General features: G+C 45.1%; 2 protein-coding genes across 3 annotated transcripts in view; one reads left to right on the forward strand and one right to left on the reverse strand.

Annotated features, from left to right (window-relative positions):
- The window catches only part of LOC140720808 (uncharacterized), a 290,042-nt gene that overhangs the window by 212,314 nt on the left and 50,303 nt on the right, over positions 1-27,425 (reverse strand). The window lies entirely within an intron of this gene.
- Positions 43-17,998, forward strand: LOC140720846 (uncharacterized). Of its 2 annotated transcripts, none has more exons than XM_073035708.1 (3): positions 43-421; positions 2,344-2,511; positions 15,947-17,998. In XM_073035708.1, the coding sequence occupies exon 3, from the start codon at positions 16,354-16,356 to the stop codon at positions 17,068-17,070; it is 717 nt and encodes a 238-aa protein (XP_072891809.1). In that variant the 5' UTR covers positions 43-421; positions 2,344-2,511; positions 15,947-16,353; the 3' UTR covers positions 17,071-17,998. The 2 variants fall into 2 exon arrangements, with proteins under 2 accessions (XP_072891809.1, XP_072891810.1); XM_073035709.1 differs by having other exon boundaries at positions 2,348-2,511.

A 27,425-nucleotide genomic window follows, 5' to 3' on the forward strand; every position in this document is an offset into this window, starting at 1 on the left:
TGGACGTTTATAAGATTAAGAGAGGAATGATCGAGTGGACAGACGATATATTTTTCCTGGGGGTTGAAATGTCTAATACATTTAAGGTGAGAGGTGATGTGAGCGGCAAGTTTGCTTCTTTCCACAGACTAATGAGTAGCTGGAGTCTCTGCCTGGGTGGGGAGGGGGTGTCGCCAATCCTGACACGTGATCCCGTTTGCCCCTCCCATTTAACCGCAGATGGGCAGCATCTGCGTGTCTGTTTCCGAGGCCCCGCCTCCCGACGATGTAACAATCTCTTCGCGCATGTTCACAGTCTCCGGGTGGACGGTGTAATCCTCTCCGCTCAGAGCTGAAGTGGGTCGGCTGTGTGTTCAGGAAAGACTTTTGTCTCTTCCGTCGGGATCACTGTCTGCGGGCCGAAGATATCACTTTCCCATCGGTGAGTATTGAGACCGATCCCGAGCGGGGAGATCCGATGTTGGCCGTGAGCCCTGAACGGTGGGCCAGGAATTCATTTGTTTCCAAACTATCTGGGCTCGTCTGAAATGTGTCGACTTCACTTAATCTGCATTGAACGATCCAAACCAGGAGCCCAGGCTGTCTGTTTCCGCAGAATTGAAATGGAAGTCCCGCCGACAGGTCACGTGAGGCTGTGTGCCGCAGATTCGCCCCGCCCTCCGCTTTGTGACGCCAGATCACGTGGTGTGATTTTGGTCGCTGAGTCCCATTAACTTCCCCGAACTCTCCTCGTTTCCTGAGGCTCCTCACATTTGTCCTGGAGCTTTCTGGCTGTTGTGTCTTCTCCCGGAGTGGGGTGGGTGAGAAAGGAGAACGTCCCAGGTTGTGGGGATCTTTGATTTCACTGCCTGCTTTACCGAGGGACTGGGAAGTCTTGGGGGAGAATGGTTCGAGCCTCAGCTCCCCGCAGCCTGTTGTGTCCTTCAGCAAGGCATTTAGCCACACATTACTCCTGCAGGTTCATAGCCCAGCGACGGCGGCCGGTCCGGTATGTTCAAGAGAGGATCTGTAAACAAATTTCCTGAAATAGACCTGTTTTAACCTGGAAATGGAGTGATAGTATAACAGTAAAGGAAGTGCAACTTTTCCCTGTAAATTATCCTGGAACCGATTTGACTGTTATTCCTGGAAATGTGTACAGTGCAGTTGTTGCTAACAAGGCTTACAAGAATAATCTCAGGAATGATCGGCGTCATTTATGAGGAGCATTTGATGGTTCTGGACCTGTGCTCAATGGAGTTCAGAGGGACAGTGGCAGTGTTGTGGGGATGTATGGTTAAGTAAACCTACCGAATGCTGAAAAGCCTGGATACAGTGGACATGGAGAGGATGTTTCTATTAGACAGAGAGTCTGTGATCTGACAGCACGGTCTCAGAATAAAGTTGCTTCCCTTTAAAACTGAGATGAACATTTTTTTTTGGCCAAAAGATGTCTGATATCAATGGCTTAACGACATTATGGCCTGCTTGGACCTCGAAAAAATTCATTATTCAGTTCTTAATTCGGATCTAAGGTTCCATAAGGTCTGGGGACCTTTTATCGAGTACTTTCATAACCTTCCTCTTGACTAGGGTTTTTTTTTCTTTTTTTTTTCTTCTTTTCGGTCCCTTGCTTTCAGCTCCCTCTTTTTTTTTTCTGGTAGCAGGCATTATTATCCTCTGTTGCTAAGTGTATTCACAGTCTGGGAGTTTGACTGTCCGGACTTATACTCTTTATACTGTGTGGTGGTTGGTCTGGTGTTGTTTTTTCCTTGTGTTGTGGGGCTTGGGGAGGACACTAAGCTCACTTGTCTTTAATTTAGGTGCTTTTGTTAAAGTCTCTTCCTTTGTAGCATATTGTTATTGTATGCTTAATCTAGCACTGTATTAATTCTCCTCATTGGGATTTGGGGTTTTTAATTTTGTAAAATGTTTTGAAAAACTAATAATTTTTTTTTAAAAGATGTCTGATATGTGGAATTTGTTGCCGCAGAATTTGTTTGAGGCTGCCATTTGGGTCTATTTGTGAAGATTAATATCCTGATGATTGCTGAGTAGCTTCAGGGTTACAGGAGGAAGGCAGGAATATGATGTTGGAATAAAAATCAGCCCTGGTTGAGTGGTTGAGTGGTGGGCAGACCAGATGGATTGAATCACATAATTCTGTTCCTGATTGAATGATGGCTCCTTCTTATCCCATATCGTTTTGTGACATGTGAGGGACAATAAAATATTGTTTACTGAGGTCATTACATCTGCCTTCAGTGTTTAAATTTCAGTGAGTTTTGTTCTTAGTAACATTAAGCAGAAATGTTTGGTTCTCCTTTTCATTGTTAATGTGCTTCATTATCTCTCTGGTTAAAGTTAGACCTGCACTGAGAGGTTTATTGGAAGAAAAACCCCAACTGGAGGCAAAGCACGACTGAAGACGAGGGAACAGCAACAAGTGAACCAGCCCGAGGATTGAGAGCATCAACCGGAGAGAACCCATCTGACTAGGAGATTCCAGTGAGTCAGTCAGGAGAAAGTTTGGTGAGTCCCATTTACTCAAACACCAGTCCTTTAGACATTACATACCTGTACAAAGGAAGGTGGGAAATAGTTGGGAGTGAGACTGAATGTGCCCAGAAGAACCAGTTATGCCAGTACCAGTCAGACCCAGTTGTGAAGAAGCTCCCCCCCACCCCCGCAATATTCCCTTTAAACTTTTCACCCTTCACCCTTAACCCATGTCCTCTGGGTTTTTTTCTCCCCTAGCCTCAGTGGAAAAAGCCTGCTTGCATTCACTCTATCTATACCCATCATAATTTTATATACCTCTATCAAGTCTCCCCTCATTCTTCTACACTCCTAAGAATGAAGTTCTAAACTATTCCACCTTTGTAACTCAGTTTCTTAAGTCCCGGCAACATCCTTGTAAACCTTCTCTGCACTCTTTCAACCTTATTAATATCCTTCCTGTAATTAAGTGACCAAAACTGCACACAATACTCCAAATTTGGCCTCACTAATACGTTATACAACCTCACCATAACATTCCAACTCTTATAATCAATACTTTGATTTATAAAGGCCAATGTACCAAAAGCTCTCTTTACTGCCTTATCTACCTGTGATGCCACTTTTAGGGAATTTTCTATCAGTATTCCTAGATCCCTCTGTTCTAGTGCACTCCTCAGTGCCCTGCCATTTACCTTGTATGTTCTACCTTGGTTTTTCCTTCCGAAGTGCAACACCTCACACTTGTCTATATTAAACTACATCTGCCATTTTTCAGCCCATTTTTCCAGCTGTTCCAGATCCCTCTGCAAGCTTTGAAAACCTTCCTCACTGTCCACAACACCTCCAATCTTTGTATCATCAACAAATTTGCAGATCCAATTTACCAAATTATCATCCAGATCATTGATATAGATGACAAATAACAATGGACCCAGCACTGATCCCTGTGGCACACCACTAGTCACAGTCCTCCACTCAGAGAAGCAATCGTCCACTACCACTCTCTGACTTCTCCCATTCTCAATTCCCAATCAAATTTACTACCTCACAATGTATACCTAGTGACTGAATCTTCCTAACTAACCTCCCATGCGGGACCTTGTCAAAGGCCTTACTGAAGTCCACTACATCCACTGCCTTGCCTTCATCAACTTTCCTTGTAACCTCCTCGAAACTCTCTAATATATTTGTTAAACATGGCACAAAGCCATGTTGACTCTCCGTAATAAGTCCCTGTCTGTCGAAACAATTGTCAATCCTATCTTTTAGTACTCCTTCCAATAATTTACCCATGACCGACATCAAACTTACCAGCCTATAATTTCCTAGATTACTTTTAGAGCCTGCTTTAAACAACGGAACAACATGAGCTATCCTCCAATCCTCTGGCACCTCACCCATAGATAACGACATTTAAATATATCTGCCAGGGCCCCTGCAATTTCAACACTAGTCTCCTTCAAGGTCCGAGGGAATACCCTGTCAGGTCCTGGAGATTTATCTACTCACCTCAAGATAGCAAGCACCTCCTCCTCTTCTATCTGTATAGGTTCCATGACCTCAATACTTGTTTGCCTTATTTCCATTGACTCCATGCCAGTTTCCTTAGTAAATTCAGACACAAAAAAACCATTTAACATCTCCCCAATTTCTTTTGGTTCCATACATAGCCAACCGCTCTGATCTTCAAGAGGACCAATTTTATCCCATAACTATCCTTTTGCTATTAATATACCTGTAGAAGCTCTTACTATCCTTCACCTTGACTGCCAACACTACCTCATTTCTTTTTTCATCCCTCCTGATTTCTTCCTTAAGTATTTGTTTGCACTTTTTATACTCCTCAAGTACCTTCTTTGCTCCCTGTTTCTTATACATGTCATACATCTCTCTCTTCTTTATCAGAGTTCCAATATCCATCGAGAACCAAGGTTCCTTATTCTTATTCACTTTGCCTTTAATCCTGAGACTTTGTACCCAGGGTGTCCTCATGAGCCGTCTGGAAATGATTTCAGCTGGTGACAACCCTGTTTTCCCCTGTGGGGTAACCCTCATGTGGAATCGGGCTAATGGTCGGACCTTCAACCCAGTGGGTCCAGTCTCCGCTGTTAGTCTGGCTAGTTTACTCTTCAGAGTGCCATTGGCTCTTTCCACTCTGCCAGCGGCCCGTGGGTGGTGTACACAGTGGAATTGTTGCTTGATAGCTAGTTTGTTACATACCCCTTCGTTTACTTTCACCATAAAGTGTGGGCCATTGTTGAACTCAGCATCTCTGGCTTGTACCTGGGAATTATTTCCCTTAATAATACCTTCACAACAGTCACAGCAGTATTAATGGTAGTTGGAATAGCTTCAATCCATCTACTAAACACATCTATAATAACTAAGCAGTATCTATAGCAATGTATTCTAGGCAATTCAATAAAATCAACTTGTAGACACGAAAAAGATCCACCTGTCAAGGGAGTCATACCCGGTGTGCAGGGTACAGGATACCAACCATTACCTCCTTTCCCAGGGGTGTACAATTATGTATATAATCAACCAATATTGGTAAAAACTCTGTAGGAACCCAAACCTGTCCCACTGGGGTGATCCAAAAACCTATGTTGGAGTCTTTCTGTCACCCCATCTGGGACCACAGTTTTCACTCCTCCTCAGAGGCGTACCCCTGAGAAGAACAAAACTTGAGGTAGCTGTAGAGCGGTGTGTAAGTTGTTTACAAAGTTGGCATTACTAATGGGGTGGCCAGAGGAAGTCAGGAATCCCCATGTTCCCAGAGAGCCCCGTAGTCATGCACAATTCCAAATGCATAACAGGAGTCTGTGTAAACGTTCCCACTTTAGTCTGTTGCTGGGATACAGGCATGAGTCAGAGCAAACAGCTCAGCCTTCTGGGTGGAGACAGCTGCTTCAAAAGAGGCCTGCTCAATTACTTCACTGTCCATCACTATCGCATAGTCAGAATATCATTTTCCTGCTTGATCCACAAAAGAGTTTCCATCCTCATAAAACGTTGCCTTGGGCTAGAGGGGGTATTGCAGAATGGATGGGAGAGTCTGTCCTTCCTTCACAGTGATCCGGACGGGCTGGAGGGGGTATTGCAGAATGGATGGGAGAGTCTGTCCTTCTTTCACAGTGATCCGGACGGGCTAGAGGGGGTATTGCAGAATGGATGGGAGAGTCTGTCCTTTCACAGTGATCCGGACGGGCTAGAGGGGGTATTGCAGAATGGATGTGAGAGTCTGTCCTTCTTTCACAGTGATCCGGACGGGCTAGAGGGGGTATTGCAGAATGGATGGGAGAGTCTGTCCTTCTTTCACAGTGATCCGGACGGGCTAGAGGGGGTATTGCAGAATGGATGTGAGAGTCTGTCCTTCTTTCACAGTGATCCGGACGGGCTAGAGGGGGTATTGCAGAATGGATGGGAGAGTCTGTCCTTCTTTCACAGTGATCCGGACGGGCTAGAGGGGGTATTGCAGAATGGATGGGAGAGTCTGTCCTTTCACAGTGATCCGGACGGGCTAGAGGGGGTATTGCAGAATGGATGTGAGAGTCTGTCCTACTTTCACAGTGATCCGGACGGGCTAGAGGGGGTATTGCAGAATGGATGGTAGAGTCTGTCCTTCTTTCACAGTGATCCGGACGGGCTAGAGGGAGTATTGCAGAATGGATGGGAGAGTCTGTCCTTCTTTCACAGTGATCCGGACGGGCTAGAGGGGGTATTGCAGAATGGATGGGAGAGTCTGTCCTTCTTTCACAGTGATCCGGACAGGCTAGAGGGGGTATTGCAGAATGGATGGGAGAGTCTGTCCTTCTTTCACAGTGATCCGGACGGGCTAGAGGGGGTATTGCAGAATGGATGGGAGAGTCTGTCCTTCTTTCACAGTGATCCGGACAGGCTAGATGCGGTATTGCAGAATGGATGGGAGAGTCTGTCCTTCTTTCACAGTGATCCGGACGGGCTAGAGGGGGTATTGCAGAATGGATGGGAGAGTCTGTCCTTCTTTCACAGTGATCCGGACGGGCTAGAGGGGGTATTGCGGAATGGATGGGAGAGTCTGTCCTTCTTTCACTGTGATCCGGATGGGCTAGAGGGGGTATTGCAGAATGGATGGGAGAGTCTGTCCTTCTTTCACAGTGATCCGGATGGGCTAGAGGGGGTATTGCGGAATGGATGGGAGAGTCTGTCCTTCTTTCACAGTGATCCGGACAGGCTAGAGGGGGTATTGCAGAATGGATGGGAGAGTCTGCCCTTCTTTCACAGTGATCCGGATGGGCTACAGGGGGTATTGCGGAATGGATTAGAGAGTCTGTCCTTCTTTCACTGTGATCCGGACGGGCTAGAGGGGGTATTGCAGAATGGATGGGAGAGTCTGTCCTTCTTTCACAGTGATCCAGACAGGCTAGATGGGGTATTGCAGAATGGATGGGAGAGTCTGTCCTTCTTTCACTGTGATCCGGATGGGCTAGAGGGGGTATTGCAGAATGGATGGGAGAGTCTGTCCTTCTTTCACAGTGATCCTGACAGGCTAGAGGGGGTATTGCAGAATGGATGGGAGAGTCTGTCCTTCTTTCACAGTGATCCGGACAGGCTAGATGCGGTATTGCAGAATGGATGGGAGAGTCTGTCCTTCTTTCACAGTGATCCGGACGGGCTAGAGGGGGTATTGCAGAATGGATGGGAGAGTCTGTCCTTCTTTCACAGTGATCCGGACGGGCTAGAGGGGGTATTGCAGAATGGATGGGAGATTCTGTCCTTCTTTCACAGTGATCCGGACAGGAGGGCTGACTTCATGGACTGAAATTGCCCAGAGATGGGGGACATAATATTAGCTTTCCTCAGTTGAGCACCACGTAGGGTCATAACACAGAGTCACATGATAGCTGGCCGCTGGCAGAAGGGGTTCAAATGTACTGAGTCCAGATAAAGTGCCCACCACTGGGTGGTCAGAGGAAGCTATCAGTTGTTCGCAGTTCCAGCATGATATCCTTGTCCGTGCATAGAATCTCGACTTCCAACGGACAAAGCAAGTCTCTCCCTACGAGATTACACCCCCGTCTGGTGGTGACAGTAAATGAAACCTCACACTGGTTCCCCTGAAATTCCACCTGCAGTGGCTGGGTACGTGAATACGTACGTGCCGTGCCTTCGAACCCAGACAGAGTGATTGTAGCGTCTGATAGCTGGAATTCCTTTTCCGATACTATTTCCTGATTGAGAGTGGTTGTGGTTGCCCTCATATCAATCATAAACGGAACTGGATTTCCAGCAACTTGCAATATTACATTGGGCGCTTCCTGAGGGTTGGTACTCATGGTTGGAAGCATCTTCTTGTCAGTTTCTAAACGGGTTGTTGTCCCCACCTGTCCCTTGGTAGGTTTTTGTTCCCATTTCTGTTCCTCAGATATAGCCCGCTCGCGTCCTTCTTCCCGCTGAGCATATTCACCTTTAATATTAGTTCCCTTCGGGGTTGATCGAGATTCGAAAGTTGGGTCCTAATGATATGTCAAAGCTCGTCGCATTCGATTTCGGTCATTGTCAGGCCAATCCATATTATTTGTTTTAATCATGTTGGCTAACTTAGTTGGTAAGCATTGGAGCAGTAGGGCATTGAACTGGGGGGACAGATTCCCATCATTAAAGGCTTGGTCTCCTGCGAAGGTGCCGTAGCAGGCCACAAATCGCTCTCAATAGTCTGGTCCCGATTCCCCAGGCTTAGGTTTGCATTCAGGTACTTTAGTGATGTTTACAGGTTGCTGGAGAGCCCTTTCCAAGGCTTGAATAATCTGGTCTGTCTGTTCATTCTCGTTATGGTTTCCCACCTGTAACTCCTGATAGGTTTGGTATCTCAATTCTGCCTTCCATTTCCGCCCCTCCTCAGCTGAGAGAATCATGCAGCAGAGACCGAATAAATCTTGCGGAGTCAGATTAAACATTTGTGTAGTACTGTGGACACACTGAGCAAACTGTGCTGGTTTCTCTTTTCTATCTGGGGCCTGATTCATGATCATTATCATTTCTTGAGGCTTCCAGGGAGCATACACAGGAATCACTGAGGGCTGTCCCTCCTCCTAGACCTAGCAGTTTGCTACTGCTGTTCAGGAGGATTGAAACTAATGTGGCAGGGGGATGGGAACAAGTGCAGAGAGACAGAGGGGGTGCAAAATGAGGGCAGAAGGAAAAAGTAGTAAGGAGAAAAGTAAAAGTGGCAGGCAGGCAAATCCAGGGCAAAAATCAAAAAGGGCCACTTTTCAACATAATTGTATCAGGGCTAAGAGTGTTGTAAAAACAAGCCTGAAGGATTTGTGTGTCAATGCAAGGAGCATTTGTAATAAGGTGGATGAATTGAATGTGCAGATAGTTATTAATGAATATGATATAGTTGGAATCACAGAGACATGGCTCCAGGGTGACCAAGGATGGGAGCTCAACATCCAGGGATATTCAATATTCAGGAGGGATAGACAGGAAAGAAAAGGAGGTGGGATAGCGTTGCTGGTTAGAGAAGAGATTAACGCAATAGAAAGGAAGGACATTAGCCTGGAGGATGTGGAATCGATATGGGTAGAGCTGCGTAACACTAAGGGGCATAAAACGCTGGTGGGATTTGTGTACAGGCCACCTAACAGTAGTAGTAAGGTTGGGGATGGCATTAAACAGGAAATTGGAAATGCGTGCACAAAAGGAACAGCAGTTATAATGGGTGACTTCAATCCACATATAGATTGGGTGAACCAAATTGGTAAGGGTGCTGAGGAAGAGGATTTCTTAGAATGTGTGCGGAATGGTTTTCTGAACCAACATGTCAAGGAACCAACTAGAGAGCAGGCCATTCTAGACTGGGTATTGAGCAACGAGGAAGGGTTAGTTAGCAATCTTGTCATGCGAGGCCCCTTGGGTAAGAGTGACCATAATATGGTGGAATTCTTAAGTAAGATGGAGAGTGACATAGTTAATTCAGAACCAAATGTTCTGAACTTACAGAAGGGCAACTTTGAAGATATGAGACGTGAATTAGCTAAGATTGATATTTAAAGGGTTGACAGTGGATAGAAACATAGAAAATAGGTGCAGGAGTAGGCCATTCAGACTTTCGAGCCTGCACCGCCATTCAGTATGATCATGGCTGATCATCCAACTCAGAACTCTGTACCTGCTTTCTCTCCATACCCCTGATCCCTTTAGCCACAAGGGCCATATCTAACTCCCTCTTAAATATAGCCAATGAACTGGCCTCAACTGTTTCCTGTGGCAGAGAATTCCACAGATTCTCCACTCTCTGTGTGAAGAAGTTTTTCCTCATCTCACTCCTAAAAGTCTTCCCCTTTATCCTTAAACTGTGACGCCTCGTTCTGGACTTCACCACCATCGGAAACAATCTTCCTGCATCTAGCCTGTCCAATCCCTTTAGAATTGTATACGTTTCAATAAGATCCCCCATCAATCTTCTAAATTCCAGTGAGTATAAACCTAGTCAATCCAGTCTTTCTTCATATGAAAGTCCTGCCATCCCAGGAATCAATCTGGTGAACCTTCTTTGTACTCCCTCTGTGGCAAGAATGTCTTTCCTCAGATTAGGGGACCAAAACTGCACACTTGGTGCGGTCTCACCAAGGCCTTGTACAACTGCAGTAGAACTTCCCTGCTCCTGTACTCAAATTCCTTTGCTCTGAATGTCAGCATACCTTTCACCCTTTTCACCGCCTGCTGTACCTGCATGCCTCCCTTCATTGACTGGTGCACAATGACACCCAGGTCTCGTTGCACCTCCCCTTTTCCTAATCGGCCACCGTTCATATAATAATCTGTTTTCGTGTTCTTGCAACCAAAATGGATAACCTCATATTTATCCACATTAAATTGCATCTGCCATGAATTTGCCCACTCACCTAACCTATCCAAGTCACCCTGCATCCTCTTAGCATCCTCACAGCTAACACCACCGCCCAGCTTCGTGTCATCTGCAAACTTGAAGATGTTGCATTTAATTTCTTCATCTAAATCATTAATATATATTGTAAACAACTGGGGTCCCAGCACTGAGCCTTGTGGTACCCCACTGGTCACTGCCTGCCATTCTGAAAAGGTCCCGTTTACTCCCATTCTTTGCTTCCTGTCTGCCAACCAATTCTCTATCCTCGTCAATACCATACCCCCAATACTGTGTGCTTTAAGTTTACACACTGATCTCCTGTGTGGGACCTTGTCAAAAGCCTTTTGAAAATCTAAATATACCACATCTACTTGCTCTCCCCTATCCCCTCTACTAGTTACATCTTCAAAAAATTCTATAAGATTCGTCAGACATGATTTTCCTTTCACAAATCCATGCTGACTTTGTCCGATGATTTCACCTCTTTCCAAATGTGCTGTTATCACATCTTTGATAACTGACTCTAGCATTTTCCCCACCACCAACATCAGACTAACCGGTCTATAAATTCCCGGTTTTTCTCTCCCTCCTTTTTTAAAAAGTGGAGTTACATTAGCCGCCCTCCAATCCTCAGGTACTAATCCAGAATCTAAGGAGTTTTGAAAAATTATCACTAATGCATCCACTATTTCTTGGGCTACTCTGGGATGCAGACCATCTGGCCCTGGGGATTTATCTGCCTTTAATCCCTTCAATTTACCTAACACCACTTCCCTACTAACATGTATTTCCCTCAGTTCCTCCATTTCACTAGACCCTCATTCCCTTACTATTTCCGGAGGGTTATTTATGTCCTCCTTAGTGAAAACAGAACCAAAGTAGTTTTTCCATTGGTCTGCCATGTCTTTGTTCCCTATGATCAATTCACCTGTTTCTGACTTTAAGGTCCATACATTGGTCTTGACCAATCTTTTTCTTTTCACATATCTGTAAAAGCTTTTACAGTCAGTTTTTATGTTCCCTGCCAGCTTTCTCTCATAATCTTTTTTCCCTTTCCTAATTAAGCCCTTTGTCCTCCTCTGCTGGTCTCTGAATTTCTCCCAGTCCTCAGGTGTGCCGCTTTTTTTTGCTAATTTATATGTTTCTTCTTTGGACTTGATACTATCCCTAATTTCCCTTGTCAGCCATGGGTGCACTACCTTCCCTGGTTTATTCTTTTGCCAGACTGGGATGAACAATTGTTGTAGTTCATCCATGCGATCTTTAAATGCTGGCATTGCATATCCACCGTCAACCCTTTAAGTATCATTTGCCAGTCTATCTTAGCTAATTCACGTCTCATACCTTCATAGTTACCCTTCTTTAAGTTCAGAACCTTTGTTTCTGAATTAACTCTGTTTCTCTCCATCTTAATGAAGTATTCCACCATATTATGGTCACTCTTACCCAAGGGGCCTCGCACGACAAGATTGCTAATTAACCCTTCCTCATTGCTCAATACCCAATGTAGAATGGCCTTCTCTCTAGTTGGTTCCTCAACATTCATATGCAATGGCAAGCATTTAAAGATTGCATGGATGAACTAGGATCGACTAGGCTTATACTCACTGGAATTTAGAAGATTGAGGGGGGATCTTATTGAAACGTATAAAATTCTAAAGGGTTTGGACAGGCTAGATGCAGGAAGATTGTTTCCGATGTTGGGGGAGTCCAGAACAAGGGGTCACAGTTTAAGGATAAAGGGGAAGACTTTTAGGGCCAAGATGAGGAAAAACTTTTTCACACACAGAATGGTGAATCTGTGGAATTCTCTGCTACAGGAAACAGTTGAGGCCAGTTCATTGGCTATATTTAAGAGGGAGTTAGATATGGCCCTTGTGGCTAAAGGGATCAGGGGTATGGAGAGAAAGCAGGTACAGGGTTCTGAGTTGGATGATCAGCCATGATCATACTGAATGGTGGTGCAGGCTTGAAGGACCTAATGGCCTACTTCTGCACCTATTTTCTATGTTTCTATGTGTGGAAAATTAAAATCTCCCACAATCACAACCTTGTGCTTACTCCAAATATCTGCTATCTCCTTACAAATTTGCTCTTTCAATTCTTGCTCCCAATTAGGTGGTTTATAATACACCCCTATAGGTGTTACTCTACCTTTCCCATTCCTCAATTCCACCCAAATAGGCTCCCTAAATGAGCCCTGTAATCTATCCTTTCAAAGCACCGCTGTAATATTTTCTCGGACAAGCATTGCAACACCTCCCCCTCTTGCCCTTCTGATTCTATCACACCAGAAGCAACAAAATCCAGGAATATTTAGTTGCCAATCACACCCCTCCTGCAACTATGTTTCACTAATAGATACAATATCATATTTCCAGTTATCAATCCATATTCTAAGCTCATCCACCTTTCTTACAATGCTCCTAGCATTAAAATAGATGCTTTCAAGAAACTTTCCACATCTTCCTCTCTGTTTATCCCTAAACAACTTTATTATCTCTTTTTTTCCCTTCTCCCCTACATCTTCAGTCTGAGTGCTCCTACATCAGGGAGCAAGTTCAAATCAGCTCCATGTTAAATGTTTAACCATCACGGTGACTGAAGGCAGCTGCAGGCTCATGAGGGACTGTTACTGTCAGATTCTGCAGTTCTTGCGGCTGCTCATCGCACCCAGGACTGAACCCTGGTCACTGAGCATTCGAGGAGTCTGTTCTGCTGATGTTAGCCTCAAACTAGACTGGTGTTTAATATTGTGGATCTGTGAAAGGTAAATCAGTTCTGTATCAAATCCCGTGTCTCAGGTACTTACTGTCTCTACCACACTCACAATGTACACTAGAGAGGCCACTCGGCCCATCTGGTTCCTGCCCATGTTTCTGTTCCATATCAGTATATCAAAATCTCTCCCTGCCGTTCCCCTCTCACCTTCCCTGAGATGACAGGTTGCAACTAGTCACCACTCCGTGGGATAGGAGATTTCCCGTGAATTTCATGGAAACATATAAATTCACAACACATTACAGATGCTTTGTCCCACATTGCTGTGCCGACCATGTATCTTACTCTAGAAGCTGCTTAGAATTACTCTACCACATAGCCACCTATTTTCCTGAGCTCCATGTACCTATCTGAGAGTCACTTAAAAGACCCTATTGTATCCGCCTCTACCACCGTCGCTGGCAGTGCATTCCACACACACACCACTCTTTGCTTAAAAAACTTAGCTCTGACATCTCCTCTGTACCTACTTCCAAGCAGCTTAAACCTATTCCCCCTCGTGTTAGCTGCTTCAGCCCTGGGGAAAAAGCCTCTGGCTATCCACATGACCAATGCCTCTCATCATCTTATACACCTGCATGAATTTCCTGCATGATTTTCTCCAGGGTGAATAAGACGATGAGCTCACTGTGGTTTTGACGTTCTCTCTCTCTCTTCTTGTGTCTGATGTCACAGCCCCGCCTCACTCAGGCACTTAAAGCGACACTCACAGTAAGCGAACCTGCGGTCTCGTAACACAATGCACCTCTAAAGTCTGACAGCAGACTAGCGAGTGAATCTTCGTTGGTGCAGAGTCAGAAACCGAAGATTTGCCAGCCTGAGTCAGGGGCTCCAGAGAGAGATGGGGTCCAGAGGAGGAGGACGAATAAGACCAGCACGATGTGGTTAAAAGTGAAAGATTAGAAGCATTTGGAAACTGGTTGATCGAAAAAAAAGGTGGTTAATTTCTGCAAAACACAGTTGGAAATCAACAGATCAGGCAGAATTTTTGGAGAGGAATAAATAGAAAACGTTTAGGCAGAGCCCCTTCCACATGCCTAGCCTGTGTACTCCGCTGCTTAGTTGCTCTCTGAATTACAGAGTTCCTCCAGCGTTTTGTGTGTGTCCGTCTCTGTATTTCCAGCAACTGCAGAATCTCCTGTGTTTTATACCTGCATTTTACTTTGGCATTAGATACACGTTGATATTGAGTATATTGCTTATAGGAGCAGCTTTCTGTGTTAAAACAGCTGCAGATTTTTCTATACACACGATAAAAAAATGCGGTATGGACGTTGAACCGGTGCTTGCAGAAATGTTTAATGGAACCGTGATTACCCATAGGGCCATGCATTAAGAATTTTGCCGGCGCTGAAGCGCCGATGAAATGCGCAAGTGTCAGGCTGAGGACGTCCCTGAGTTTCACGCATGCGCGCAGTACACAGAAGGCTTTGAAAATATCGGGTGCAGGTAAGAGCGATTCTCCGTGTTTTCATCTTAAACACCAACTTCGGAACAATTCCTGTGAAATCCAGACACCGTCGCCAACAATCCCAGGGCTGACCTGCTCTTATCCCTGTCTCTCAGCACTACGATCCGTACACGGGCCCCGGAGAGCTTCTGGCTGCTGAGTGAATGGGAACCGATGGATCTCTCAGACAGAGCTGAGCTCCAGCAATCTAAATGCAAGGATTAGGAACTCGGAGAAAGGGAACAAAATCTTTTATATCACCAGTTGAGAAAATCACCTTTGTTCTACCTCCAATCACTAACAAGAGAAAATCTGAAGATGCTGGAAATCCAAGCAATGCACACAAAATGCCGGCAAAATTCAGCATTAGTACTCTTTTCCATTGATGCTGCCTGGCCTGCTGAGTTCCTCCAGCATTTTGTGTCTGTTGCTTGTTCTACCTCCTCTTGTACTGGACCTTTCTACCCTCTCTTGTTCTGGACCTTTCTACCCATGAGAACATGTTTTGTCCCATTCTCTCTGGGTACTTAATGATATGAAACACCTTTGCCCAGGGAAGCAAGTAGTTTTCACATCACAAATGTGCCAGACTCCAATGAGACAGACTACTACCCTTCCCTTCATATTCATTGGAATTGCCATCACTGAGTTCACCACTGTCAGTCAATGGGGGAGGCTTCAGGGGAGTACAGAAACTGGTGTTACCTGTGTGTTTTGTGGTGATGCAACAGTTGCTGGAGAATTTGCAAGTGGGAAGAAGTGAAGTGATATTTGGAAATCTGACTTCTTAACTTAGCAAGCAAACCACATATGGACAATATGCAAAAACTTTGGTGAGAAAATCCTTCATTACCCATTACAGGCCTGCTACATAGGTTGTGTGAGAGTGCAGATGAACTGGATCGAACCCAGAGGAGATAAAAGTTCCTATTGACTGTGATTTTCCAGATGTGAAAATGAATACCTCTCTATATAAAATTCACTGCGCACATCTTGTCACTGGGTAAAAAAAAATGCACAGTGCACGATTTATGTACATATTGGTTATTACAAGTTAGAGAGGGTATTGGAGGGAAGATGGGGGACCTGTAGTGTCCCTGATGCCCTCACTTACAAGAAGTGCATCCAGCTGCAGCTTGTAACCTTGCACTTTAAGGAGTTGGAACTTGAAACGAATTAGGGAATTGATGGTCATTCCAGATAACAGCACTCTGCCCAGTCAGGAGATGATTTCTCTGTCCAACTTGGGTTTAACCTCACTGTAACAGTGTGATACCAAATCAAACCTTGGCAACTCAAGTAATCTCATCTGAAATGTTGTCCTACACCCATTGATGGATTTTGTAAATCTTTTACAGGTTAAAAATGGGAAGGAATTTGTCTCCAGGAAGCTCAAACACGGCATGCCAGTTTTGTTGTCTCTGTCTAGATATTTAAGAAGTGGAACAAGGGATTCTATCGACCAGCCTTCCTGCTCAGACTGTGGGGAGGGATTCACTCGGTCATCTGACCAACTAGCAAGCCCGGCATTTTACACAGGAGAAAGGCCGTTCACCTGCTCAGACAGAGGGAATGGATTCACTCGGTCATCTCAACCGAAGGTACGTCAGCAAGTTCACACTGGTCAAGACCATTCACCTGTTCTGTTTGTGAGAAAAGATTCTGCCGGGCATCCCACCTGTGGACACACCAGTCAGATCACACCGGGCAGAGGCTGGTCATCTGCTGAATTTCGGGGAAGGGACTCTCTCAGTCATCTGACCAAATGGCACACCAGTGTGTTCCCACTGAGGAGAAGCCGTTCACCTGCTCAGTCTGTGGGAAGGGATTCACATCGTCATCTAATCTTAAGCTACATCAGCGAGTTCACACTGGGGAGAAGCTGTTCACCTGCTCAGACTGTGGGAAGAGTTTCATTCAGTCATCCAAACTACTGGTACACCAGCAAATTCACACTGGGGAGAAGCCGTTCACATGCTCAGTCTGTGGGAAGGGATTCACTCAGTCATCCACCCTACGGAGACATCAGCGAGTTCACACTGGGGAGAGGCCATTCACCTGCTCAGTCTGTGGGAAGAGATTCACTCACTCTTCCACCCTACAGAGGCATCAGCGAGTTCACACTGGGGAGAGGCCGTTCACCTGCTCAGACTGTGGGAAGGGATTCACTCGGTCATCCAGCCTACAGAGTCATCAGCGAGTTCACACTGGGGATAAGCCGTTCACCTGTTCAGTCTGTGGGAAGGGATTCACTCAGTCATCCAACCTACAGAGTCATCAGCGAGTTCACACTGGGGAGAAGCCGTTCACCTGCTCAGTCTGTGGGAAGGGATTCACTCAGTTAGCTAACCTACAGAGACACCAGCAAGTTCACACTGGGGAGAGGCCGTTCACCTGCTCAGTCTGTGGGAAGGGATTCACTCAGTCGTCCCAACTACTGGCACACCAGTCAGTTCACAGTGGGGACTGGCCGTTGTTATGAATCCCTGGGTTTCGTTTGCTGTGGACTGTCATTTTAAGAGAGAGAGATTAAGAAGGTGAATCAGTCTGACTTGCAGCTTGTTTACATCGCTCACAGTTCAGTTTTAACCGAGGACACAGACACTCAGAGTCAGACGGAGACGAATGAGGAAAAATGGAAGGATCGAAACCAGGGAACTAGTGGCCAAGGGTCACTGTTTAGAAGTTTCCTTTGCCCACAAGTGTGGGTTAATTATCGATTCATGTACAGCGAATGTGTGGTTGTCACCTTGTTTGATCCATAGGAGTGGATCTGATTTGGGATGTCCTGTGGAGACCACTTATGTGTTGACCCTTGCCTGGCTGTGGTGTGGTAGTTCACTTGAAGACGATACCCCTTGTGACAAGTCACTTTCAGTGATGATTTGTATGTGGATTTGGAATGATGTCGGATAAAATCTACAGCGACTGTTCTCTCATTTTACCACCGTGGAACCTGTGGAATTCTACATATTTGCGTTCTCTCGCCATTTACCCTGGATTACAAATATCTCCCTCTCATCACCTATTCTGTAGTTGAACTGAACTTTCATGCTTTACCATCTCAAGACTGCAAGCCTTGTTTCCCCCGAGCTCAATAGTTTGGGAGTTATATTTACACACATTTACAAACTTAACACTGTTAACTTCTGTTTATCTTGTTTAAGTTGCAATATTACAAGTAGATTCTAATAAAGACAGATTTAACATCAAAATCAGACTCCAGGTGTAGTCTATTGCTGCTGGCTTGTTTCTAAAGCATTATGGTTCGTAACAAATTTGGGGCCTGCGTCTGGGATATGAACAAATTTGGGGGCTATTGATCGATGAATTATCGATTTGATTGGGGAAATCCCTTTTGATTTATTTGTGTGTGGAAATCAGCAGCAATGGACATTTATAAATTTCTGGAAGCGCCAACCCCTGAGGCATTAGAAAAAGCCAAAAAGAATGAATTGCTGACTGTTGCTAATGGGCAGAATATTAAGCAGGTAAGGGGGTGTGAAGGACCAGGGCAACCATAAAACTGGGAGAGGAGGTAAAGGTAAAACAATAGGGGTTTTATTATAAAATATAGGCATCCACCCCCTTTTTCAGAGACTGGGATCCCTGGTTCAACCGGTAATGATGTGCATTTCAATGTGTTCACATCTCAGTCCTCGATTCTCTAAATGAAAGGGTTATCACATTTGATCTTCCTTCATATGATGACCCAACCATTTCAGGCATCAGTCTGTTGAAACTCCATTGCACACTCTATAACAAATACTCGCTAACTACTTTGTTAATCCTCTGTGCAAAGAATTTCCATCTTCCGCAGCCCCGTGTTGCCCCAACCACTCACCTCCTACCCCTGTCATTGGCCCCACTTGCAGGTCAACCATCTGCCGGTGTTCCCCCCCCCCCCCCCCCCCATGTGAATCCCTCTGCTCACCATCACCGTGGGCTCAGACATTTCCACAGATTTCCACCGGGACAAACATCCTGTCCGCCTCCACTCACACATCTTTTTCCTTTCAATAAAATCCCTCCTCTCCCTCCCCTGGGAACTGGCATCAAACCGACGGTCCGAGCGGTCTCCTACCTCTCGGCGACACATCAGACTCTGGCCGCAGAAGACGCTTCACAAACGCCCCAACTTCCCTTGGAGGGAAATGGAAATAAATCAAAAAACGGACATTTACTCCGCTGTGATGTGGGGTTTGAGGCCGGAGCGGGAGGCGAACTCAGCGGGGATAACGCCCTCTGGACTTGTCCACCTCTGCGACTGGTGGTAACAAGTGATTGACATCGCTTTGCACCAATGGGAATAGCGCAGCTCCTGAATCCTCTGTTGACAGCGGTGGGGGAGGGCTGGTCACGCGATTATTAGCCCAGCTATTAAACTGATAAAGCCCGAGCTCAGCAGCGCATGGATGACGTAAGACGCTATGCACGTAAGGGCAGATCGCGGTGTGGGAAGCCGATGCGTGACGTCAGGCACGAGGGGGGTCTGTGTGATGTCACCTGTGGGATGCGCTCGCATTTAAATGCACCTTAATGTGCGTTTCTTATGATTTCAGAGGGACAACAACATTTATCACGGGTTTCATTACTGAATCCAGTGTTGTGAGATGTAAAGTCCCCTGTTATGTGTCCGGCTGGGCCGTGTTGTTTGGGGGCTATTGATCGATTAATTATCTATTTCATTGAGCATATCCCTTTTGATTTATTTGTGTGTGGAAATCAGCAGCAGTGGATATTGATAAATTTCTGTAGGTTGGATGACTGAGTGAATCCCTTCCCACGTACTTCCTAATCCTGGTCATCCACTCTTGGTCTTCCTGGAATCATTCTTTGAAACTTCTCCGGACCCACTCCAATACGAGCACATCTTTTGCTCAGATAATAAGTCGGAAGTACAGGTCGGAATCTGCTCACCATACACCAACAGTGATCTGCCCAATGCGTTATAAAGCTATAGTATCGCATCCTTGCTCTTATATTGCTAACATTGCAGTTGTCATCCTTAATCAACTCAATCTGCAAGCAAACCTTTAGGGCCTCTTGCTCAAGGACTCACAAGCACTTATGCACCTCTAATTTTTTCAAGTTTCTCCCATTTATTTTTTTTCTACGCCCAATTACTTCTACCAAATGTACATGACTTGCATGCACTTTATTTCAACTGCTACTTGCTGGCATTCTCCAGACCTATCGAAGTCCTTCTGCAGACTCCCGCTTTGCTCTAAACTACCTGTCCCGTACCTATCTTTGTATCAACTGCAATGTTCGTCACCAAGGTATCAATTCCGTCATCCATATCATTCAGATTTAACATGAAACGATGCGGTCTCAATACTGACCCCTGCAGAACAGCATTAGTTACCGACAGCAAAACAGAATTGCCCACATTATTCTGACTCTTTCTCCCTTGTCAGTACAAGTTTCTTTCCTGTAATTCCATGAGCTGTGATCCTGTTAAGCAGCCTCACGTGCAGCACCTTAGAAACATAGAAAACCTGCAGCACGTTACAGGCCCTTTGGCTCACAAAGCGATGCCGAACATGTCCTTGCTCTAGAAATGCCAAGGGTTACCTACAGTTCTCTATTTTTCTCAGCTCCGTGTACCTATCCAGGAGTCTCTTAAAAGACCCTGTCGTGTCCGCCTCCACCACCATTGCCGGCAGCCCATTCCAAGCACTCAGCACTCTCTGTGTAAAAAACTTACCCCTGACATCTCCTCTGTACCTACTTCCAAGCATCTTCAAACTATGCCCTCTCGTGCTAGCAATTTCAGCCCTGGGAAAAAGCCTCTGACTATCCACACGATCAATGTCTCTCATTTTCTTGAACACCTCTATCAGGTCACCTCTCATCCTTGATCACTCCAGGGAGAAAAGACTGAGTTCACTCAACCTATTCTCAAAAGGCATGCTCCCCTATCCAAACAACATCCTCGTAAATCTCCTCAGCACCCTTTCTATGGCTTCCCCATCCTTCCTGTAGTTTGGTGACCAGAACTGAGCTCAGTACTCCAAGTGGGGTCTGACCAGAGTCCTATATAGCTGCAACATTATATCTCCGCTTTTAAACTCATTCCTGCGGTTGATTAAGGACAATGTACAGTATGGCTTCTTAACCACAGAGTCAACCTACATAGCAGCTTTGACTGTCCTATGGACTCCGTCCCCAAGATCCCTCTGTTCCTCCACACTGCCAAGAGGCTTACCATTAATACTATATTCTATCATATTTGACCGAAGAAAATGAACCACATCACACTTCTTTGGGTTGAACTCCATTTGTCACTTCTCAGCCCAGGTTTGCAGACTATCAATATCCCTCTGCAACCTAAGTCAACCTTTGTGTCATCAGCCAATTTACTAACCCGTACCTCCACTTCCTCATCTAGGTCATTTATAAAAGTCACGAAGGGTAGGGGTCCCAGAACGGATCCCTGAGGCAGACCACTGGTCACCGACCTCCATGCAGAATATGGCCAGTCTACAACCACTCTTTGTCTTCTGTGAGCAAGCCAGTTCTGGATGCACAAAGCAATGTGCCCTTGGATCCCATGCCTCCTTTCTTTCTCAATCAGCCTTGCATGGGGTCCCTTGTTGAAGATCATCTGAAAATCCAAGCAAACAACATACACTGCCTCTGCTTTATCTATCTTGCCTGTTATTTCCGCAAAGTATTCCAAGAGATTTGTCAGTCAAGATTTCCTCGAAAGAATCCGGCTGACTTTGGCCTACTTCATCATGTTTCCCCAATTACAGTACCCAAAAAACACACTCTTAGTACACTCTAACATCTTCCTGAGACTAACTGTCCAATAATTTTCTTTCTTGCGCCCCCTCTCTTCTTAAATTGTGGAGTGGCATTTGCAAATTTCTGGTCCACCAGAACCGTTCCAAAATCTAGTGATTTCTGATAGATCATTACTCATCACTTGAAGAGAAAACTAAGGGGGAACTTCTTCATTCAGAGGCGGGGAGAGTGTGCACCGAGCTGCCAGAGCAAGTGGCAGGGACGATTGTAATCTTTAAGAGAAGTTTGCTTAGGTCACTGGATGAGAAGCATATGGAGGGCTATGGTCCAGGTGGAAGTTGTTGGAACTCGGAAGATTAATGCTTTAGCACGGACTAGACTGGCCGAATGGCATTTTCCTGTGTTGTAGTGTCTTATGACTCTAATGCCTTCATAATCTCTTCAGCTACCTCTTTCTGAACTCTGCAGTGTCTTATCTACCTTCAGGCCTTTCAGCTTCAAAAACACCTTCTCTCCTTGGTAAACGCATGTATCCTCACTTCTGCCCCAGGTACTGCTGAATGTTTGGCATTTATGTAATAAATTTAACGACACAATTGTAATGGGTGTCTTCAATCTGCAGGAGGATTGGGAAAGTCAGATTGGCGTGAGATCGCAAAAGAGGGGATGTATTGAATGCAAACAACATGGGTTTTTCGAGCAGCTGATGGTTGAGCCTACTCGGGGAACTGCTATCTTAGATTGGGTGTTATGTAATAACCCAGATCATATTAGGGAGGTTAATGTAAAGGAACCATTAGAAGGCAGTGATCATAATATGATTGAATTCCTACTGCAATTTGTGAGGGAGAAGCACAGGTCACATGTGTAGTATCGCAATGGAATGAAAGGGAATTATAGAGGCATGAGAAAGGTGATTCCCCAGGTGGATTGGAGAAGGATGCTGGTGGAGATGACGCCAGAGCAGAAATGGCTGACGTTTCTGGGAATAGTTCATAATGTACAGGATAGATATGTCCCACAGACGTAGTTCTCAAACAGCGGGGCTAGGCTATCGTGGCTGACAAAGGAAGTTAAGGACTGTATAAAACCATATAAGGTAGCAAAAGTGAGTAGTAGGTTGGATAATTGGGTAGCTTTTACCATTCAACAACAGGCAAATTTAAAATAAAAGCTATAAGGGGAAAGGTGAAATATGACAGCAAACTATACAATAATATAAACCAGTTATAAAATATACGAAAGGGAGGCGAGAGTTGATATTGGACCACTGGAAAATGATGCTCATGGGGTACAAATCGGGAAGAGCTGGTAGATGAACTTGATAGGTACTTTGCATCCGTCTTGTCTGTGGAAGACACCACCAGTGTGCCAGAGATCCGTGAGTGTCAGGGAGCAGGAGTGAGTGCCATTGCTATTACAAAGGAAAACGTGCTAGGCAAACTCAGGTTCTTAAAGTGGATAAGTCACCTGGACCAGATGGACTATATCCCAGAGTCCTGAGAGAGGTTGCTGGAGAGATAACAGATGCATTGGTCATGACACGCTAAGAATCACTTGATAACAGATGAGGTTTTGGGGTACTAGGAGACTAATGAAATAATGTCAAAGCCAGCATAGGTTCTATTCAGGGAAATCTTGCCTGACAAGTCTGTTACAGATCTTCGAGGAAGTCATAAGCAGGATGGACAAACGAGAGGCAGTGGATATCATTTACTTGGATTTTCAGAAAGCATCTGATAAGGTGTCACACATGAAACTGCTTAACAGGATAAAAGTCAGAAGTAATACTGGCATGGTTAGAGGAATGGCTGACAGCCAAGAGGCAGTGAGTGGGAATAAAAGGGGCCTTTTCTGGTTGGCCAGCAGTGACTTGTGGTCTTCAGGGGTCAGTATCGGTCCGCTACTTCTCACATGGTTTGTCAATGATCTGGATATTGGAACTGATGGGGTTGTGTGGCTCAGACTGTGGGAAGAGATTCACCACATCATCTCACCTACTGACTCACCAGTCAGTTCACACTGCAGTGAGGGATTTCACCTGTTCAGTCTGTGGGAAGAGATTCACTCAGTCATCTCACCTACAGAGACACCAGCAAGTTCACACTGGGGAGAAGCTGTTCACCTGCTCAGACTGTGGAAAGGGATTCACCAAATCACCTCACCTAGTGACTCACCAGTCAGTTCACACAGCAGAGAGGGATTTCACCCGCTCAGATTGTGAGAAGGGATTCACTCAGTCATCTGATCTGCTGGCACACCAGTGAGTTCCACTGGGGAGAGGCCGTCGACCTGTGAATGTGGGAAGGCATTCACACGATCATCTCATCTATTAAAACACCAGGGAGTTCACACCACTTAGAGGCCGATCGTCCGCTCAGACTTTGGGAAGAGATTCTCTCAACCGTCTCCACCAAGGCTGCATCATTGTGTTCCACTGGGGAGAGGCCATTCACCTGCTGTGAATATGGGAAGGCATTCACTCAGTAATCTAACCTTGTAACACACGACTGGGTTCACATTGGAGAGAAAGTTTCAATAAGCTGTAGGCTGGATATTTGCCCATACCCGTTGCTGAATGCAATTTCGAGAGTGACTGGGGGAGTCTAGTACAAGAGGGCATGACGTAAGGTTTGCAGGGCGCCCATTCAGAACAGAGATGCGAAGAATTTTTTTTTAGTCAGAGGGTGGTGAATCTATGGAATTTGTTGCCACGGGTAGCAGTGGAGGCCAAGTCATTGGGTGTGTTTAAGGCAGAGATTGATAGGTATCTGAGTAGTCAGGGCATCAAAGGTTATGGTGAGAAGGCGGGGAAATGGGACTAAAGGGCAGATTGGATCAGCTCATGATGAAATGGTGGAGCAGACTCGATGGGCCAAATGGCCGATTCTGCTCCTTTGTGTTATGGTCTTATGTGATTTATTTTCTCATGTCTGTTATTCCTCTTCCTCCTTCTGTCCAAGGTAGTGTTAATCTCAGTGGGTTTGAGTGTAAATAGTCTTTTCTAAACTTGTCATTTCAGTTCTTACTTATCTTTGTAAATTTTACTGATCGAAATGGGACTAAGATATTTTCATTAAAAAAAGTCACTGTCGGTATTGATGGAAGTGTTTATTGCCTTTGTTGTATTTGTTAACTGTTGAGCTCTGTTCGGCAGTTTTTTAAAGCCTTGAAATAAATTTTGTCAAATGTTTTCCCAATATTGCACTACTTTCTGTTGTCTTTGCTTGTTGATTTTTCAGATACGTGGTTATCACGAGTCCCGGTGAAGGGTCATGGCCGGAAATGTTGTTTCCCATCCATAGATGCTGCCTGACCTGCTGAGCTTCTCCAGCACTTTGTGTGAATTTCTCTTGATTTCTTGCATCTGCAGGTCCTCCTGTTTCCCAGATATTTGTATGTTTAGTGAAATAACAAGCCGGTCGTGGGGTTGTGTGGCTCTGTTGGTAAAATATTAAATAAAATCATTAGATAAGAGGTGGCATAGGGTTGGGCAGTGTGGAATCTGTGGGTAGAATTAAGGAACAGCAAATGTACAAAAAAATCCCTGATGGGAATTGTATAGTGACCCCAAAACAGTAGTAAGTATGTGGTCCACAAATTACAATGAGAGATAGAAAATGAGTGCCAAAAGGGCAATGTTACAATAGTCATGGGGGATTGCCATGCAGGTGATTAGGAAAATCAGGATGGTGTTGGTCTCAAGAGGAGGAATTCCTAGAATGCCTACAAGATGCTTTTTTAGAACAGCTCGTGGTTGAGCCCACTTGGGGATCAGCTATTCTGGATTGGGTGCTGTAATGAACCGGAATTAATTAGGTCATTTGAGTTCAAGGAACCCTTCGGGACAAGTGATCTTAATTTGATCAAATTCACCACGACATTAGAGAAGGAGAAACTAAATACAGATGTGGAATAAAGAGAATTAGAGAGGCATGAGAGAAAAAATAGTCAAAATTGATTTGAAAAGAACACGGGCAGGAATGAAAACAGAGCAACAACGGCTGGAATTTCTGGAAGCAATTCGGAAGTCACAGAGAGGAAGTGGTATGCTAAAGGTAAGCTGACAAAACCGTGGCTGATAAGAGAAAGCGAAGACAACATATAAAACAAAGAGAGGGCACAGAACAAAAATTACTAGAAGTTGGAGAATTGGGAAGCTTTTAAAAGCAAACAGAATGCAACTAAAATCATTAAGAAGGAAAAGTTGGAATACTTAGGTGAGCTAGCCAGCAATATTAAAGAGGGTACTATTTTTTTCTTCAGGTACATACAGTGTAAAAGAGAGACAGAAGCGGATATCAAACCAATGGAAAATGATGCTGGAGATGTAGTAATGGGGTGAGAGTGAAAGGTGATGGCTGATGAACTGAATAAGTACTGTACATCACTCTTATCTCTCGAAGACACCGGCAGGAATATGGAAGTCCCAGATGTCAATGGTCAGAATGTGTAAAGTTACGTTACTCGGGAGAAAGTAGAAGGAAAGGCGATGGGCAGTGATTTTTTTACTGGAAGGAGAAATGGATATTCATGCCTTCAGGTTGGAGCTATGCAGTTGGAATATGATGTGTTTCTCTTCAACCCTGAGGATGTCAGGTGGAGCAACTCCAGCCATTGCTATTCTGCCATCATCCCTGCTAGTGTCCCCTTCCAATCAACTTTAGTAATCTCCTCTCCCATGCCTCCGTAGTTCCCCTCACCCTATTAATAATGATGCATCTTGTTGTACCTTTCCCCTCTCAAATTGCAGGGTGAATTGCAACATGTTATGATCACAATGTCCACATGGTTCCTTTACCATAAGCTCCCTTATCAAATTCGGTTCCTTGGACAACACCCAATCCAGAATTAACATTTTTCAAGAGGGCACAATTACAAGCTACTCTAAAAGCATCTCATTAGTATTTTCCAAATGCCCTCTCTTGAGATCAAGCACCAACCTAATTTTCATAATCTACCTCCACCCATCCCGCTCATGGACTGTTTGTCCCATTCCCATCGGGGGGTAGATGCTCAGCATCCTCACCAGGACTACCAGCCTCTGGGACAGATACTTTTCCCAAGCAATAAGGCTGATAAATATCTCTAACCACTAACAAACCCTTCCAAAACACCAAACACCTCTACTTTATCATTTCCCGTCTGTCATCTTGTGTGCAGGCATCCTATGCCGAGCGTCACTTTATGAACATACAATCAATCCGTGCACAGTATATAAGCTGTGGATATATGTTGTTACTATTGTGTTTTTATGTTGCATTGGAGCCGGAGTAATAATTATTTCGACGTCATTTACACGTGTCTGCTGGAAATGGAATTAAACAACCCTGAATCTTGAATAAATATTTCAGCAGGCTGCAGCGTCACATTTCTGTCTCTCAGCATTATTGCGGCAGAGCGCCACCTGGTGACAATGGAGTCCACAAATCGGGGGTCCTGTTATTGTGGCAAATCACCACCAAGTGGCAGTATTGTCCACAAAAGGAAGAGGTTTACAACGATAAAGAGGGGTGTAGTGGACTGGAAGCCAACTGCAAGTGGATGAAGTGCCAGACCTGCCCATAACCTCTCTCCTCATCACTAGTCAGGGTCCCAAACTGTCCTTCCGTATGAGGCAAATTTTCAACATCGTGCCTGTTGGGGTCATCTACTGTTTCCAGTTTTCCAGGTGTGGCCTCCTCGACAGTAGTGAGACCCGATTTAGTCTCTGCATTCTGCACTCTGTCCCGATGAGATTCTGCAGATGTTGGAGATGCAGAGTAACATACACAAAATGTTGGATGAAGTCAGGAGGTCAGGTAGCTTCTATAGAGGGGGTAAAGCAAAACAGAGATTTCCTACCGAGACCCTTCATCAGGACTGGAAGTGGTAGAAGCCGGAATAAGATGGTGCGGGGAGTGGAAAGAGTCGAAGCTGGTAGATGACATGTGAAGCCAGATAAGAGTGAAGGTGAGTGTGTGGGGGAGGTGGGAGATGAAGTGAGACGCTGTGAGGTGGTAGGTGGAAAATGCAAAGGGCTGAAAAGGAGGAATCTAATAGGACAGGAGAGCCGACAATGGGGAAGTAAAGGGGAACCAGAGG

This window comes from Hemitrygon akajei, unplaced genomic scaffold (assembly GCF_048418815.1).
Source record: "Hemitrygon akajei unplaced genomic scaffold, sHemAka1.3 Scf000047, whole genome shotgun sequence".
Classification (NCBI taxonomy): domain Eukaryota; kingdom Metazoa; phylum Chordata; class Chondrichthyes; order Myliobatiformes; family Dasyatidae; genus Hemitrygon; species Hemitrygon akajei.